Raw genomic sequence first — 18299 nt, 5'->3', positions numbered from 1 at the left:
AAAGGCTTCTTGCGTGCTAGTTCTCAGTATCGCTATTTTATGCCCGTGAGTGGTGGGCAAGCTCGTATTTTTGGCAATAACTCATTTTTCTGTCGTCATTTTTTTTTTAATTTTTAGACATAAAGAGGGTAATGTCTAAGTTAAGAGGAGATGAAAAAAAGTCACCATGCAAAAGGAAAGTTCAAAGGAACATGTGATGAACTGGATTTGTTGGATATTTAACTTACCACTGAAGCCTTCCTGTCTTGAAAACTCTCTGGGACCAGAAACCTTGGGGCAGAGATATCCAATTGAATATCCCATCTCTTTGACTGGCCCTGTAAAAATCAGACATGTATGCAATTGTTTTTCATAGCTTGAAATATAAAGGCTTTGAACTTGTAAGATTTTCAAAACGCTTTTGTGTAATTAAGCGTACGTCATGTATTAATCTGTGAGAGATAAATAAAGGTATCCCAAAGCTAACAAACTCTATGCCCAATTTAAAGACAACAAAGGATTATCACGGTTTTAACACCAAAAGATGAATCACAGTAGAGGAGAGATTACTGAAAGAAAAAACGTCACTACATGTACTAAACCTCGGTCCTGGAATAACAGTTTCCAATTGACAATTGCAATTATCTTGATATCTGAAATTTGGGACACTTTCCTTTTAACCAAAATGTCTGGCTCAACTGGTTAAAATGGAAATGGAATAGGTGGATGTACCACACGTTTTACGGAACAAATGGATGACATTCCGAGCTATTCCACTTTGTCTTTTTTCCATTCCAACCAGTCTTATGGGATTACAATTCTATTTACACACAATTCCCATTTCCGTTTTGTTGACTTTGTGCGCTATCATGCAAGGTTTGGAGATACCAATGAGATTGCAAGTGTGGAACTGAAAACAAGGCACTTTACTGGACAGAAAAATGGTTGTATTTGGAACGAAAATTTTCTGGAATTAAAAACTGAAACGTTGGGGAGCATGGTACAGGTGTAAGCACTCTGACATATCTTCAACCTCTCTTCACTTAAAACAGAAACTTGTTTCTCTAGCTACCAAGCCAAGGCGATTAACTATCATAATGGTCGAATGTCCATTACTTCAGACATAGCTTGAAAGCTTGTCTTCACTGTGCAGGGTCAATGTACTGGTCTTACCACTTCTGATCCCGCCATCATGGCATCAAGTGTTTGGACCAGTTCAGCTCTTGTCTGGTTTTTCAACTCTTCATATCTGACCCGTGCCACTTCACGCAGCTGACGCTCAATGTAAAGAGCTTGCGTTCCTTCCATTGATGCATGGGAGAAAAACTCTGAGATGTGATCCAGCACCAAAGGGTTGTAGACTACATCAAGAGGTTGAGTGGTTACTGACAACCTAGACAACCAAAACAAAAAACTAAGTTGTAATGTCTAGGACTGTTTATCTTAACAAGCATGCAATCAAAGTCAGAAGGAAAGGGGACTCAACTACCATGGGGATCATGGAATATAATGGTGAAGAATACAAAGGAGTGGACTCACTGGAAGAAGACATTATGTGGACTTATGCAAAACCTAGACTTTAACAACAGCTACACATGGATGACATTCCACCAGAGCAAACACTATCAATTAGCCTGTCAAATAAAAGTCATTGATTTGAAGAAAAGTAATTGGTTTGAAGCCAGGAAGCACAAGGTATGGATGAGTCTGGAAAGATAATGTGGCAACAAATTATGACACTACGGAACTTTTAGTTGAGAGTCTTTGATCTGTTATTAAAACTTATCTGGAAATTAGCATTACAAAATGTTAGTGAGTCCGTGAAGATATATGGCAATAAGGTGCAAGGTAATAACAAACAACTCAGTCAGCCGTTAAAACCTGCAAACACGCTGTGACTCAATTAAAAAAAAAAAACGGATATCTGTCTTGTGTATTGGCCATCTTCAGGAAATTCACTTTGCACTGACAAAAGGTAATAAATTGAGAGAGGAAGGTTGCAAATCAGTGGAATCATGTATATTTCTAGTAAAACTGACCTGTAACCAACTTTGCTTGTTGGTGGTAGAGACTCAAACTTCATTTCAAACACTGGTTCATTCATGTCTTGTAAAATGTTCAGGCCCAAACCGGCAGCAGACATAACCATTGCATCAACTGTACCTTTTGCCAATGTTCCTTGTTGTTTCTTGGCTTTTGCAACTTTCTGTGAGACAAGAGATGTCTTAACGATCAATGACACTAAGAAATATGCATCGATAGGTATTGTATTTCCTGGAACAAACGTCCAGGATGTTTATTCCGATTTTCTTCAAAATCTTAAGAAAATTTACGACAAACTTAACAGCATGCTAAGAAAGCTAGGCAAAACGGTTTTCACACGGCGAATTTGGTGAAAACCGCACACAACTCTGTGAATTTGGAGATACTGGCGAGATTTTATTTCAAAATCCCCAAACAATTTCACCAAGGCCAAATGCAGGTACTTACCCACTTCAGCCAGAAAAAGCTGAACACATGGGAAGATCAACAACAGTGGGGAGTTTATTTGAACATGGCTGTTTTAGCATTTTGAGAACTGAAGTGAATTTCCTATACAAAGTTTACAAATCAAAATCAGGTTCCTGTTATCAGATACTGAGCTTCGGCTGCCTCTAATCAGACACTGACATTCATGCGAAAAAATAGCACCTTTTAAGGAAGAAGGAGAAGGGGAAGGGCAGGGGAACCTGATCCCAGAAAAGCACTCAATTACCTCAATCTCGCAGGAGGGAAAGATCAACACAATCTAAGGGGCGTACAGTGGGGCAAAATTACATGTAGGTGCTTCATAGGCCTTTACAGGGGAGCAGGGATTACACAGATGTGAGAGGACTCGCCTCCCACCAATGTGGCCCAGTTCAAATCCCAGACTCAGTGTCATATGTGGGTTGAGTATGTTGTGGGTTCTCGTCCTTAAATTGCTTTGAGACATTTTTCTCCAGGTACTCAAGTTTTCCCCTCTCCTCCAAAACCAACATTTCCAATTTCTAATTTGATCTGGAGAGTGTCCCCATTCAGTGCTCTACGCTAAAAACATTGACACTTGAATAAACTGACTTATTTTTATATTTTCATCATTATACAAAGCTAGATCCTTCACCTGCAACAAATACAAATTTACTTGCCTGTGATTCTCGACCCTGAGGACAAACCAAAGCAGGAAACAGAGTTCCTGGTGTCAATTTATCTCGGACAAACAAAGCACCCAGACTCATGCTGAACTCCCAGGTGTTTGACCGTGGACGCATCTCCGAGTCCCATCTCAAATCAGAAAACTCCACTTCCACTACTGGCAATACAGTTGCAGTCTGTGAGACAGTGTTGGAGTGCTTTGTATGGACCAGTTTAAAGGAGCCTGCACCAAGTCGGAAGTTTAAGTGTGCAAACACCTGGTCTCGGTTAAAGATGGATTCATTGAGATGACTGTCAGCAAGCTCACCCAGAAACTCCTCTTCCTCTGCAAGACAGTGATTACCAAGATAACATGGTTAAATCTCTTGAAAATCGCAATGACACTCATCATCCCAAAAAGGTAGAAAAGTTGCAGAAGTGTTTAAATTGAAATCAGCAAGTTTGTATATAAAAAAGGAAAGACAAAAGCGGTTTTCTGTTGATTTTAGTCCATTAAACACCAGCTAAAAGCAAACAAAATTGCAACCAAGATTCATGACTAAAATACATAAAAAGGTTTGACAAAGGCTTAAAGAACGCTAAGAGCAAACGTTTTGTAATAACACTAAATATTAAAGGTCTTCTTTATAAAAGCTCTTAGGTCCAAACGCCTTTCAGTGTTTTTACAAAACGTTTGCTTTTAGTGTTTTTAAGCCAGTGTCAAACCTTTTAACAAACTGTTTATGTTCTCATAACGTATCAAATACTCTGTCCAAATCAAAAAGCCAACCTATATTTAATACAGAGAGTACAGTATGTTGTTCCACTGAGGGGTTAAAAACGCCAATATCAAAATAAGTTATTATCCGTTGTTCACACTGGAAGCAAAGACAAAGTGCAGACAGACTAAGGCAAAATGGCAAAGAGAATATGCAAAGTTGACAGTATGTGGTGACACAAGTTCTTGAGAACACTGAAGCTTATATCCTATGATAGAGTCTTTGATATCAACCCAGTGAGGTAACTTCATGGTTGCACTGCTACCTTTTGTAGTTGGAGGTTCTCCCATAAACACTGGGCTTGCATCTTTCTCTGGCCTCCCACCAGACAGCCCATCAGTAGTGTCTGTTCCATACCAACTATACCAACCAGTTAACCAGCCCTGCCAACCTGCAGCCCCTTCTCCTGCACCACTGGTAGATTTGTCCAGTTCCTCTTGTTGCAGTGCTTGGGATTGATCTCCACTAACAGGCTGGGTCTGCTGAAGAAACATTCACGGATTCATTTTCAAACTGCAGTGACCCAAACAAAACCCAATATAATACCTACAGCCACCAGCTGGAAAATCATCAAAGACGAAGCTGTTACACTGTACATGTACATAGGTCATGGTAGCAGGCTATCTGCCACTGATCTCTCACAGTCACAAGAACCAGTAGGGAAAAATGGGTCGTGCAAAGACAGAAAAATTACAATTGGTACTGTTTTTAAGAGTCAGTACAACTAGTATTCTCTATTGGTGAAACTAGTTTTATGTTCTCGAACACGAAATTGTCACAAAACGTTATTTAACTGGCGGCATGTTCCCGTATATTAACTGTTTGTGTGCTTACATTGTAGGTGCATTTTCATAAAAAGTCTCTTTGACAATGTAGCTGTCATTAGGACATTGGATGCTTCTCAGGCCAGCAGACAACAAGGTAGCTTTCAGTCTGAATTATGCCAAAACAAGCTTGTTATGGAGTTAACATAAAAGTAAATGAGCATTGCACAATTAATGACCATTACAAAAAAGATACAAGTAAAGCTATGAGATTGAATGTACCTGACTTATTTCCTTCTCAGCTCGTGTCTGTGCGATAGATCTTAAAACTACCAACTCCTCAAATGTCAATTCATCTTCAATTTGTGCTTGTATCTCCTACGTAAACACAAAAATATATAGGGTATATTGTAAAAGAAAGAAACACCATAAAGACCTTCCGAATTGCTTGAATTGTCTTGAGTTGAGATCCCATTAACATCAAAGATGTTTTCATTCACTACATGTAGTTCCATATCCCTAATACAACATGCACAAAATGGTTTGGGCACTAGGCAACGTTACCTCCTAATTGCTAAATAGAATGTAAATGTTCACCTCTCAAGATAAATGTTACGAGCCACTATCCAAACATTCTTAACACATTCTGTACAGTTTATGGAAACTGATTACTTTCATATGGTTTTAAAAAAAAGATTTGTCAGTGGAATGTCTCTGGACAATTCACTTTGTTGTAGGACTAACTCTACACAAACGCTCATTCAGTAGCATTCAGTATTTGTTAGTAATAATAAGAACAGCATTTGTCGACGAAGTTGACATGTCCTTAAACCATGAAACCCAGAACTCTCCAGAACAGCCATGAACCCCACAGAACAACAAATCACCAGACTAAAGCTAAGCAGTTGAGGATACGATTAGGCCCACAAATAGTTAGACCACTTAGCTCTAGTCTGCTAGTCTAGTTTTCCATGGTGTTCTGGGGTGTTCTAGTATTCCTGGTTTTGAGACACGCCAGAGAAGATATACCAAATTCAGTCACCTTTAGAGCTGGTTCCGCTGTGGCAGATATCAGATGTTTTGAGTAAATATTCACATATTTCACCATGTCATGGGCTCGTTTGACAGCAAAACCCCACGTTTGATGCATGTTTCTCTCTTTGATGGAGTGCAGAATACATGTTATTGAAAATTGCCACCATTCTCTTGCACTGGAAGAAATAATAATCAGAAGGTAAAGAAATGAACACCAGAGGTGTCAAAGTTATGACAAATTATCTCCACTGTTGTCAGCAGCTGATACAGAGTTTGGTGTAAGGTGGAGACACATTAAACAGAGTGAGTGAGGATCCACCACTAGTAGGTGATTTGGTAAAAATGAAAATTAAGGTCCACTTAAATTGTTTTTTACATTTCTATGTGGTATATAAAAAATATTACATTTCATGTACACGGGAGGGTAAGTAGAGGAGGGACTATGGTAAGCAAGTTCATTGGGCAAAATAAAAAGTTTGGGGGTTGAGATTTAGTATTAAGAACAATGTCAGCATCATTTAGGCTTGAGACCATACATTGAACTATTGATTTATCCCAATCATGAGAGTCTCACTGTCTAGCAATGTATCAGCCACATATTCAACTATGGCGAACTATAATCAATATACTTTCCTCAACCGTGGATAGTTTGAATAGTTATTAAATAATCTACTGGGATCCGTTTGGTTGTTCCCTGCTGGGTCTGCGAAATCTGCGAGCCAGCGAGCCATGCAAGCCTCCATGCGAGCCATGCGAGTCATGCGAGCCACAGTGCAAATGTTAAGAATTTTTATTTGTGTTATTTACATTCGCGTGAGAAAATTTTGGACGAATTTTTTTCTTTGTTTGTTTGGTTTTTTTTTTCGGTTTTGTTATAATTTTGGAGAGAATTTTGCCTATTCAAAATCGCCCAAGATGCGCAAAAAAATAAAAACAATACGCAAAAATTTATTAAGGTTCAAGACTTCAGAAAAAAAAATCCGAGAAAAACATACGGCTGCACCGCCACCCGAATAGGTATCTATTGACACCTGTCATTCATTCCACGTGGAACTTCATCAGTCAAGAAAAAAAAAAAAGAAAAGAACAGCACTTCGATCTCCGTGTGTTGGTGCCAAGAATGGTGAGTAAATCGCGCCATTTTAACAGGTTTGGTCTTTAGTCGAGAATCAGAGTTATCAGAACTCTGTCGGTTGGCTGACTGCTGCATGTGGTTGTCCTTTCCCTTAGACAAGTCTTTCTTCAAAACTCGCCACTAGAGTGGCAAGGGCTGGTTTCGAGATAGCATTCGACCCACCAGCTGACAGCAAATGCTTCTGTTACGCTGCTTCTTTTCAAATTGAATTTAGTGCGACAATATTGACTTCGCCCATCTTAGAGTACTCATTTATCATACCTTACAAGATTGGAATGACACTGACAATCAGTCCTGACGTGTCAATTAACAAAACACCGAAATATGATGGTTTGCGTTGTCCCACCGTAAGAATTAAATATTGCGATGTTATTCATCTTGTTCCGATGCTCTTGTTCTTGTTCTTGTTCTTATGTGAATGTAAATGCAACAAATAAAAATTCTTAACATTTATACTGTGGCTCAAATGACTCGCGTGACCCGCATGGCTCACACCTTGGCTCGCATGGCTCGCTGACTCGCAGATTTTTATCACTCTTCCCTGCTCATTAAGGTGGTTCATTGCTGCGAAACCAGTGGCAATGAAAACATTTCTGCTATGTTTGTTTGATAGTAAAACTTGTTATCTGGACCTTTAACGTATGCATTCAAAGAGATATCATGTAGAAAGTGCTAGATGACAGTACACTTTCTCCCATTGAATACAGAAAATGCCCAACACTATCAAAAAAGCATCACATTAGCATCTTTTCCTGCAATAGTACTGCAATAGTACAACAGTATTATTGAAAATTCACAATACCGTTGCGCATTGCAGTGGTATCACTTATTGCCAAGTCCAAATGACTTCAACAGTGGCCCCTACAATCACATTGATTATTCTGGGCATAGGGAAGGGGATGATAAACACGAAGAGGAGGCTAAAATGAGGAGATGGATCTGAAAAATCGCTTTTAAGATAAACAGGTTTAGGTCAGATAATAACCACGACAAGCATATCACACTCCACACAATACATTCGTAGCACAAAAGAACATTTTCTTCAAGCCTTACTTGTTCCTGATAGGAGCTTTAGGCCTCCACTTGAGGTAACGGCGTTGTCTAAAGTGTCTTTCAAAACCCTCCATCAGAGTTATCAGCATCTTGTACTGTGTTTCCTCCAGAGACAATGGAATCTTCTCCACATGCACATCCACTACAAAACGTGGCATTTGTCGAGATCTCAGTGGCAAAGCACTGGAATTTCGCTTCATTTTTGCCTGTGCACTAGTAGGTTCCAAGATGTACTGATGCTTCTGATAAAACCAGAAACAGGACGAAGGGTATATTAAATAGGCTGCTTAACCTTTTGAATATGCAGGAAATTCTAAAGTACAACTAATCAAATGAAAGCTATCCTGAACTACCTTTTCTGTGGTGCTGTAGTTTAGTATGCTAAACAAAGTGGCTCTTACGTTAAATTCTGTGTATAAAATCGTTATGTTTGACTGATCAAATCAAAAATTGAATTATATTATGAAGGATGTTCTTAACTAGTGGTTGTGAGTTGTTGCTGTTTTTCTTGCGTGCCAATACAAGACTAGAAACTCAGTCAGTTTATCAAACAATGCAATATGCCATTTTCGAGATCATTTCCGAGACTTTTTGAACCTCATGAAAACATTGCCTCGTGCAAAGATTTTCATATGATAATTAGTTTTGTTTACATTTGAATAAAAACTAATATTCATAATAAAAACTATGCACTCACTTTCAATGAGCTTCAAAGCAACTCAGAAATGAGCTTTTCTATCAGAAATCCTCGTCTGTAGTTTTAAAGGTTTCCCTAAGGCTACACCTTTTTATGTACACGTATATGTGCATGTAGAAGTACATGTGGCAATTAAAAGCACTCACACTAAATCCAGCTTTTCCCTGGTTCCTGTTTATCATTCGTTGAAGTGCACTCTAAAATTAAAAAAAGTAGCTTAGACTGGTTGAAAACGTGGTTGTAAGGAACGACACCGCTTTTGAATCGTACAATTTCACACAAAATGGAGCTAAAAGAGCTATTTGTAGTCAGTTAATGAACATGAAGAGCAAACTGTACATAAGGTTGAAATCCACTAATGTGAATGAGTTAGTGCACACGCATACATTAGTAATCTTTTGAGCCCACTGAACAAACCTTTATTCTTAAGGGGGTAAGTTTCTAAAAAAACTGCAGTGCTGCATCTTTGAGGATTGGATACGATTATTTGGCCTTATGGACTGACTTGAAAAGGTAATTTCGACAAGGTAAAGAGATTTCAGAGCTGCTGATTAGTTCTTGAATCTCTCTATGGTCGCCAAATTACCCTATAAACTCTGTTGATAAAACCAAATACTTCTTTATCCTAGGCTATTAAAAGACTGTTTGCAGTGAAATATGCAACTTTTGGTTTAATAATTAAACCATTATTGAATTCTTCACGTTCAGAGGGAAAGAGTTTTTGCATTTTCATTCACACCATTCCATACTTTTGGGTTCTGAAAATTAATACAATTTAACACTTTATGTGTAAATCCATAACAGGGCAACTCTTCTCAATGCAACATCTCAACTAGTGAGAGTAAACTCACCTCAAGATCTCTGGATGGCAAGTCACCAACGAGAGTGACATCAGTATCCCAGTACATGGCCATGTTTTGCAGCTCAATTAACTTGTACTTGATGGTTCTTTCATTCTGAATTATTTCTTCTGGATTCTGCATAGGGCAACAAAACAGAAATGTTATTTAACGCCTATGTCGCAAATGGAGGTTGGGTGCCCAGGAGCCAGGGGCTGGTACCGCCAACCCAAACCCAGGTAGGTAGAACACCCCATAAGACTGCCCTACCCACAACCCAGACACGAGCCCCGCCCACAACCCAGCCCCAACCCTAGCACCCATCACACTGAGACTAGAAGCTCAGTGGAAAAATAATAAGTACATAAGACAAAGAACTAACCCTAAACAACCCTCTAACACTAACACCAATCCCAAACAAAAACAACCTAACACTACCGGGAGGGAAGGGAGGGAAAGAAAAACCCAACAAAACGCGATAAACTAACCACGCCACGAAAAACGCTGAGTAGAGTAAAATTCCGAGCACGTGCAAAGGAGCATGCCTAAACTGCAAGAGAATACCACTGGCCACGCAACTGCCCGCAGACCTGACCCAGGCCCAAACAATAATGTAACAACAAACGCCCAAACGCTAATGTGCCACCAGTGCCCAAACTATACGCCAACAAACGCTAATGCCACGCTACGCCACCAGGGAGCAAACTTGCTCCAAGTCGTCAACTAAGTTAAATTCCATTTAACCCTATAAAAATTATAAAAAAAAATAATCGATTTAACAAGAACTCATATTTAATCTCAACAATTCTTGTCACATAATGACGACAGACCAAAACAAGAACAACATGGATTGACAAGCTAGTGCCAGGCCTCTATCCCTTACCCTGTCTTCCCCCAAGATTTAAGTGTTCCTTGTTTTGAAAATGCTTGAATACAGAAAAGGGGAAGCAATAAAGACTGATGTAAATGGGCATAATGCAACAGAGCTAAACATGTAGTCATGATGTCTTTGAGTGATTCAAGGTTCAGTGTTCAAAGTTCAGTGTTCTAGGGGCCTTTCTTGTAGTAAGCCAATAGCCTCCATAAGGCTAAGGGTGGCATCTTTGGTAGAAACTTTAGTGCAGGAAAGTTCATATGAGCAGAGGTGATTCTGTAATTGCAGGTAGAGGAGGAGCTGCAAAAGCCAGTTGCCAGTTGACAGCAAGATTGCACAGGAAGTTGGGTGCTAATTTTGAAGGGGTACAGTCAGTTGTCAGGTCCAGTGCAAGCCGGACCTCTCCCATTGGTGTCAGTTGGGGTGGAGAGGTGACAGGTAGCTGTGGGCTTCAAATAGGAGCCCATATACTGCCAGTAACTATCTAATAAAAAAAAAAAAAAACTAGTGGTATCTCTATGTACTACACTCACCCAGTTTTCATTGGTAGATTGAGCTGACAGTTTAGCAATAGTGATACCAAATGCAAATGGAAGGGATTCCTTAGTTGTCCCATCTTCATAGCGAAAATGCACATCACTTATGACAAGCTGGAATGAAAAGAGTGTAAAAAATGTAATCTAACTCAACATGTCACACACCAAAACAAAATTAAAAAGGTAAATGATTGGAGATAGAAACATGAGAAAATACATGAATTACTCTCCATGGAAAAACTCATAATCAGTACAGCAAAGAGCCAACAATATTACGGCAAAAGTGTGATATAAAAAATTCCCATGACATAAAAAAACTACACATAGAGGATAAATGATTTTCGAAGCCAATGTATCCCTTGGACACATGTAACAATGGCTCCTAACCTGGCTTCTACCTTCCTACTCTAGAAGCTTTTTTTGTTTCAACCACCACGGAAAGAGATCTGCTCATGGCTGGCGAAAACAGAGGTGAAAATGCATCTACTATCTCAGGGTAAGATCTTTGCAGCTACAACAATCTGCCACTTTATTTACTCAGTAATCATGTCTTCACAGAAAATGCCATTCAACACTTCTTTGGTCTTGGACAGCTGAGTCCCCAGCCCATTGGCCAGATTCTCCTTACACCACCTCAGGGGTGGAGTGATGTGCTATAACCTTTATTAGAGTATAAAGACAGAGAAACTGTAGTTTTATTTCTTCATGGAAAAGAAATAAAACATCCAATTGCATGTACATGTATGCAAAAAAAAATCCATAAATGACACTCATAAGAACCAGGTACTTTCAAGACTATAGTTATACATCACGGAGTAGAGTTACTTTACCTGCAAGTTTTCAACAATTGTTGTAGAAAAAGAGGAATACAGAGATGGCCACCAAGAGCCAGACCAGAATCCACCAGCATTCTCGTTTCTAGATGCCTGTTGAAAAAACAAATATGACCCAAGTTACATGTAATGTTGACAACACTAAAGAATCAAGAAATGGACAAACATTGCAAAGATTGTCATTCTTATTCTGCCAACATAAATCATGTATTTAAAACACAAACCTTTCAAAGCTCACTGGCAAGAAACTTGGACAGATGAGTTATAAAAGGTTTGTGTTTTGAAATTTCAATTTCTACTGGAAGAATAAGACTTGCAATAAATCATTCTCAGTACAATCCCCCAATAAGAAAATCTTCATACTACCAAAAATAACATTATAATGATAATGAGAGCCTGTTATAACTTAACTTTAACTTATACATTGCAGGTAACAATTTGCAATCTGTGTTCTCCAAAACACAAAATTTAAATCTTAACGAATTAACTGATAAGATGTGATTTTAAACTGCGTCATTGTACTCACCAGCCACTGTGCTTCCAAAGCATCCAGTCGCTTCTTTTTTCGTACCCTTTCACGCTCTTTTTCTTCCTCCTCATTATACTGAAAGAGAAAAGTCAAACTTGACTTCTATGGATTTACAGTTGGCTTCTACTATCTCAAACATTGACTATCCCTTAAGCCCCAAATTTTATATCCCACCAAACATTCTTTTCACTGTTATCCATACATTTCTTATGGCACTGGTAGGAGAATTTGTTTAAATATCAAATCATCTTTTCTTTGGTAATCACATTGGTTACTTTTTATGGCCTGTATGTTTCAACATGAAGAAGTGATATACCATGAGGGGAAATTACAATGTACATGATTGTTACCAATCCTTCCTACAAATAATTTTTATTTTCCCTGAGTGTTTGAAAGGTTGGTGGGCAAGAGCCTATGGAATTCAAAGGAAAAGATACTTTTATTTATTTTAATCAGGGTGTCCCCTTCAGCATTTATAAACAAAATACTGTTGTCAATGGGCGACCCAAAGGGACTGTCCGCTATTTAGAGTCCTACCTTGAAGTTTCAATAAATGTCAACCTAAAAATAATGATCCATATATCTGTTAAAAGTCCCTGTACTACTGCACTGAAACTATTTACAAGAAGATGGTGAAGATGGCAGTGGATTGTAACCTGGAAGAAATGGCCAATGTTTTCATGTTCTTCCCTAAAAACTGATAATGACTAGTCAATGACAGCCACGCTGGATGTCTTACTTACATCTTTGTAATGAAATTATTTATTTTTTGGGGTGATTTTTAATTGCGCATCAAAAGTAATTTGCATTTCCTTTAAGCTTTGGCCAACTTGGCTCCAGAAGGAAGGTAACCAGGATAGGGATGGAGCAGTAAGTATGGGGAGTGGGGATGGTGGAATAAGTATGGGGAACAGAGATTGAGCTGTGAGCACGGGGAACAGGGATGAAGCAGTGAGCATGGGGAGTGGGGATGGTGGTATGAGTATGGGGAACAGGGATCGTGGAGTGAGTATGGGGAGCAGGGATGGTGGAGTGAGTATGGGGAACAGGGATGGTGTAGTGAGTATGGGGAGCAGGGATGGTGGAGTGAGTATGGGGAGCAGGGATGGTGGAGTGAGTATGGGGAGCAGGGATGGTGGAGTGAGTATGAGGAACAGGGATGGTGGAGTGAGTATGGGGAGCAGGGATGGTGGAGTGAGTATGGGGAACAGGGATGGTGGAATGAGTATGGGGAACAGGGATGGTGGAGTGAGTATGGGGAACAGGGATGGTGGAGTGAGTATGGGGAGTAGGGATGGTGGAGTGAGTATGGGGAGCAGGGATGGAGCAGTGAGTATGGGGAACAGGGATGGAGCAGTGAGTATGGGGAACAGGGATGGTGGAGTGAGTATGGGGAACAGGGATGGTGGAATGAGTATGGGGAGCAGGGATGGTGGAGTGAGTATGGGGAACAGGGATGGTAGAGTGAGTATGGGGAGCAGGGATGGTGGAGTGAGTATGAGGAACAGGGATGGAGCAGTGAGTATGGGGAACAGGGATGGAGCAGTGAGTATGGGGAGCAGGGATGGAGCAGTGAGTATGGGGAACAGGGATGGAGCAGTGAGTATGGGGAACAGGGATGGTGGAGTGAGTATGGGGAGCAGGGATGGTGGAATGACTATGGGGAACAGGGATGGTGGAGTGAGTATGGGGAACAGGGATGGTGGAATGAGTATGGAGAGCAGGGATGGTGGAGTGAGTATGGGGAACAGGGATGGTAGAGTGAGTATGGGGAGCAGGGATGGTGGAGTGAGTATGGGGAACAGGGATGGAGCAGTGAGTATGGGGAGCAGGGATGGAGCAGTGAGTATGGGGAACAGGGATGGAGCAGTGAGTATGGGGAACAGGGATGGTGGAGTGAGTATGGGGAGCAGGGATGGTGGAATGACTATGGGGAACAGGGATGGTGGAGTGAGTATGGGGAACAGGGATGGTGGAGTGAGTATGGGGAGTAGGGATGGTGGAGTGAGTATGGGGAGCAGGGATGGAGCAGTGAGTATGGGGAACAGGGATGGAGCAGTGAGTATGGGGAGTAGGGATGGTGGAGTGAGTATGGGGAACAGGGATGGTGGAGTGAGTATGGGGAACAGGGATGGTGGAGTGAGTATGGGGAACAGGGATGGAGCAGTGAGTATGGGGAACAGGGATGGTGGAGTGAGTATGGGGAGCAGGGATGGTGGAGTGAGTATGGGGAGCAGGGATGGAGCAGTGAGTATGGGGAGCAGGGATGGTGGAGTGAGTATGGGGAACAGGGATGGTGGAGTGAGTATGGGGAGCAGGGATGGTGGAGTGAGTATGGGGAGCAGGGATGGTGGAGTGAGTATGGGGAGCAGGGATGGAGCAGTGAGTATGGGGAGCAGGGATGGAGCAGTGAGTATGGGGAACAGGGATGGAGCAGTGAGTATGGGGAACAGGGATGGTGGAGTGAGTATGGGGAGCAGGGATGGTGGAATGACTATGGGGAACAGGGATGGTGGAGTGAGTATGGGGAACAGGGATGGTGGAGTGAGTATGGGGAGTAGGGATGGTGGAGTGAGTATGGGGAGCAGGGATGGAGCAGTGAGTATGGGGAACAGGGATGGAGCAGTGAGTATGGGGAACAGGGATGGTGGAGTGAGTATGGGGAACAGGGATGGTGGAGTGAGTATGGGGAACAGGGATGGTGGAGTGAGTATGGGGAACAGGGATGGAGCAGTGAGTATGGGGAACAGGGATGGTGGAGTGAGTATGGGGAGCAGGGATGGTGGAGTGAGTATGGGGAGCAGGGATGGAGCAGTGAGTATGGGGAGCAGGGATGGTGGAGTGAGTATGGGGAACAGGGATGGTGGAGTGAGTATGGGGAACAGGGATGGTGGAGTGAGTATGGGGAGCAGGGATGGTGGAGTGAGTATGGGGAGCAGGGATGGGGCAGTGAGTATGGGGAGCAGGGATGGTGGAGTGAGTATGGGGAACAGGGATGGAGCAGTGAGCATGGGGAGCAGGGATGGTGGAGTAAGTATGGGGAACAGGGATGGAGCAGTGAGCATGGGGAGCAGGGATGGTGGAGTGAGTATGGGGAGCAGGGATGGAGCAGTGAGCATGGGGAACAAGGATGGGGGAGTGAGTATGGGGAGCAGGGATGGAGCAGTGAGTATGGGGAACAGGGATGGTGGAGTGAGTATGGGGAACAGGGATGGTGGAATGAGTATGGGGAACAGGGATGGTGGAGTGAGTATGGGGAGCAGGGATGGTGGAGTGAGTATGGGGAACAGGGATGGTGGAGTGAGTATGGGGAACAGGGATGGAGCAGTGAGTATGGGGAGCAGGGATGGAGCAGTGAGTATGGGGAACAGGGATGGAGCAGTGAGTATGGGGAGCAGGGATGGAGCAGTGAGTATGGGGAACAGGGATGGAGCAGTAAGTATGGAGAGCAGGGATGGTGGAGTGAGTATGGGGAGCAGGGATGAAGCAGTAAGTATGGGGAGCAGGGATGGAGCAGTGAGTATGGGGAACAGGGATGGTGGAGTAAGTATGGAGAGCAGGGATGGTAAAGTGCACACTCGTACACACGGCTTAGCTTAATTTAATAATTTATTTGTTATTAATTTTAGTTATTATTATTATTATTATTATTATTATTATTATTACCAATATTAAAATTATTAATATCGATATATTACCAATTTGTTACTTATTACTGTTCACTCTCGTATTATTATTATGAATAAAGAGCATTATTATTATTAGTACTAGTATGGAGCAGTGAGTATGGGGAGCGGGCATGGTGTAGTGAGTATGGGGAGCAGGGATGGAGCAGTGAGCATGGGAAGTACGGATGGTGCAATGAGTATGGAGAACAGGGATGATGGAGTGGGTATGGGGAGTAGGGATAGTGGAGTAAGCATGGGGAACAGGAATGGTGGAGTGAGTATGGGGAGCAGAGATGGAGCAGTGAGTACGGGGAGCGAGCATGGTGTAGTGAGTATGGGGAGCAGGGATGGAGCAGTGGGCATGGGAAGTATGGATGGTGCAATGAGTATGGGGAAGAGGGATGAAGCAGTGAGCAATGGGAACAGGGATAGTGGAGTGAGTATGGGGAGCAGGGATGGAGCAGTGAGCATGGGAAGTACGGATGGTGATATGAGTATGGGGAGCAGGGATGAAGCAGTGAGCATGGGGGACAGGGATGGAGCAGTGAGTATGGGGAGCAGGGATAGTGGAGTGAGTATGGGGAGCAGGGATGGAGCAGTGAGTATGGGGAGCGGGCATGGTGCAGTAAGTATGGGGAGCAGGGATAGCGCACTGAGTATGGGGAGTAGGGATGGTGCAGGAAGTGCGGGGAGCAGGGATGGTAAAGTGAGTATGGGGAGCAGGAATGGTGCACTGAGTATGGGGAGTAGGGATAGTGCGCTGAGTATGGGGAGTAAGGATGGTGAAGTGGGCATGGGGAGCAGGGATGGAGCAGTGAGTATGGGAAACAGGGATGGTGGAGTGAGTATGGGGAGCAGGGATGGAGCAGTGAGTATGGGGAACAGGGATGGTGGAGTGAGTAAGGGGAGCAGGGATGGAACAGTGAGCATGGGGAGCAGGGATGGAGCAGTGAGTATGGGGAACAGGGATGGTGGAGTGAGTAAGGGGAGCAGGGATGGAACAGTGAGCATGGGGAGCAGGGATGGTGGAGTGAGTATGGGGAACAGGGATAATGCACTGAGTATGGGGAGTAGGGATGGTAAAGTGAGTATGGGGAACAGGGATGGTGGAGTGAGAATGGGGAGCAGGGATGGAGCAGTGAGCATGGGGAGCGGGCATGGTGGAGTGAGTATGGGGAGCAGGGATAGTGCACTGAGTATGGGGAGTAGGGATGGTGCAGAAAGTGCGGGGAGCAGGGATGGTAAAGTGAGTATGGGAAGCAGGGATGGAGCAGTGAGCATGGGGAGCGGGCATTGGTGCAGTAAGTATGGGGAGCAGGGATGGAGCAGTAAGTATGGGGAGCAGGGATGGTAAAGTGAGTATGGGGAGCAGGAATGGTGCACTGAGTATGGGGAGTAGGAATGGTGCAGGAATTGTGGGGAGCAGGGATGGCGCAGAAAGTGTGGGGAACAAAGATGATGCAGTGAGTAAGGGGAGCAAGGATGGTGCAGTGAGTATGGGGAGCAGGGATGGAGCAGTAAGTATGGGTTCAGGGATGGTACAGGGGTGAGAATACTCTCCTCCCACCAATGTGGCCCAGGTTTAATTCCCGGACTGGTGTCAGGTGGGTTGAGTTTGTTGTTGGTTTAAGTTCTTGTTGGAAGAGCTTTTTTTGCCAGGTACTCCAGTTGACTAAAAAGTGCTCTTACAGTCCTGATAAAAGCCATTTGTTAAAAAATTCATTATAGCTTCATGTTTTGTGGGACAAGTTGGTGCAGCCTGGGTGAGTTGTAACACATTTGGAGAGGAAACAACCCCTTAATACAGTCATGTGGCATACATGTAGGCAGATTAAAAAGTTCCAAAGCAAGATTTAAGGTCAAAAGAAAAATTTCATGATTCACATTTACTTAACTTAAACACTATACATACATTTTTCTTTTGGCCATAAATTATTAAGAATTCTTGTTACCCAAAGGTTCTGTGACTGTCATAAGAATTTCAGATAGACAGGAGAAAAGTACAGGTGAAGAGTACTTGAAGCAATAACATGGTTATAGGTGCATGTATATGCCACAACTAGTGTCTGTTAGGGGGAATCAGGAGAACTATTCACTTTACAAAGGTCATCTACATGACTGTAGTTATACTTGTTTTCCTTTCAAAGACCTTGACAAGTCACGTATGTGTACATGTACAGGGTGAGACGAAAATGAAAAGATAAGGTTGCCCTTCGGGTGAGCTGTTACTTGAGATTACTAACCCGAAGGTCCGAGGAGCTAGCCCGAAATTAAATTGTTTATAAAGAATAATTATTAGATTTATTTAATTATGCAAAATACAAGTAATGATGCCAAGCATAGATATAAACTAATTCTTCGTATATTTTGATTCTTGAATGTGATTTTCGTTTTAACTTCAACCTCAAATTAAACAATGTAACAG

At 42.4% G+C, this 18299-nt stretch overlaps 1 protein-coding gene across 4 annotated transcripts in view; it reads right to left on the bottom strand.

Moving 5' to 3' along the window:
- LOC146477289 (intermembrane lipid transfer protein VPS13D-like) overlaps nt 1-18299 on the bottom strand; it is an 81418-nt gene that overhangs the window by 59602 nt on the left and 3517 nt on the right. For 3 of the 4 annotated variants that reach the window (XR_014865429.1, XR_014865428.1, XM_085113758.1), the window contains exons 3-15: nt 12204-12281; nt 11675-11770; nt 10842-10958; nt 9447-9572; nt 8742-8792; nt 7899-8140; nt 5718-5886; nt 4958-5053; nt 4177-4393; nt 3143-3478; nt 2019-2181; nt 1153-1372; nt 228-317 (exon numbers count right to left, since the gene is read on the bottom strand). Coding sequence is in view for 2 of the 4 variants with exons in the window: in XM_085113758.1 (XP_084969884.1) it covers nt 228-317; nt 1153-1372; nt 2019-2181; nt 3143-3478; nt 4177-4393; nt 4958-5053; nt 5718-5886; nt 7899-8140; nt 8742-8792; nt 9447-9572; nt 10842-10958; nt 11675-11770; nt 12204-12281 (2001 nt within the window). In the remaining 2 variants the exon portion in view is untranslated. The remainder of the gene's footprint in view (nt 1-227; nt 318-1152; nt 1373-2018; nt 2182-3142; nt 3479-4176; nt 4394-4957; nt 5054-5717; nt 5887-7898; nt 8141-8741; nt 8793-9446; nt 9573-10841; nt 10959-11674; nt 11771-12203; nt 12282-18299) is intronic. The other variant, XM_085113759.1, reaches the window with a different exon arrangement.

The sequence above is a fragment of the Pavona decussata genome, unplaced genomic scaffold (genome assembly GCF_977016875.1).
Source record: "Pavona decussata unplaced genomic scaffold, jaPavDecu1.1 SCAFFOLD_71, whole genome shotgun sequence".
Taxonomy (NCBI): Eukaryota; Metazoa; Cnidaria; class Anthozoa; order Scleractinia; family Agariciidae; genus Pavona; species Pavona decussata.
The sequence above is the reverse complement of the archived record's forward strand: the minus strand, read 5'-3'. Positions and strand labels throughout refer to the sequence as shown.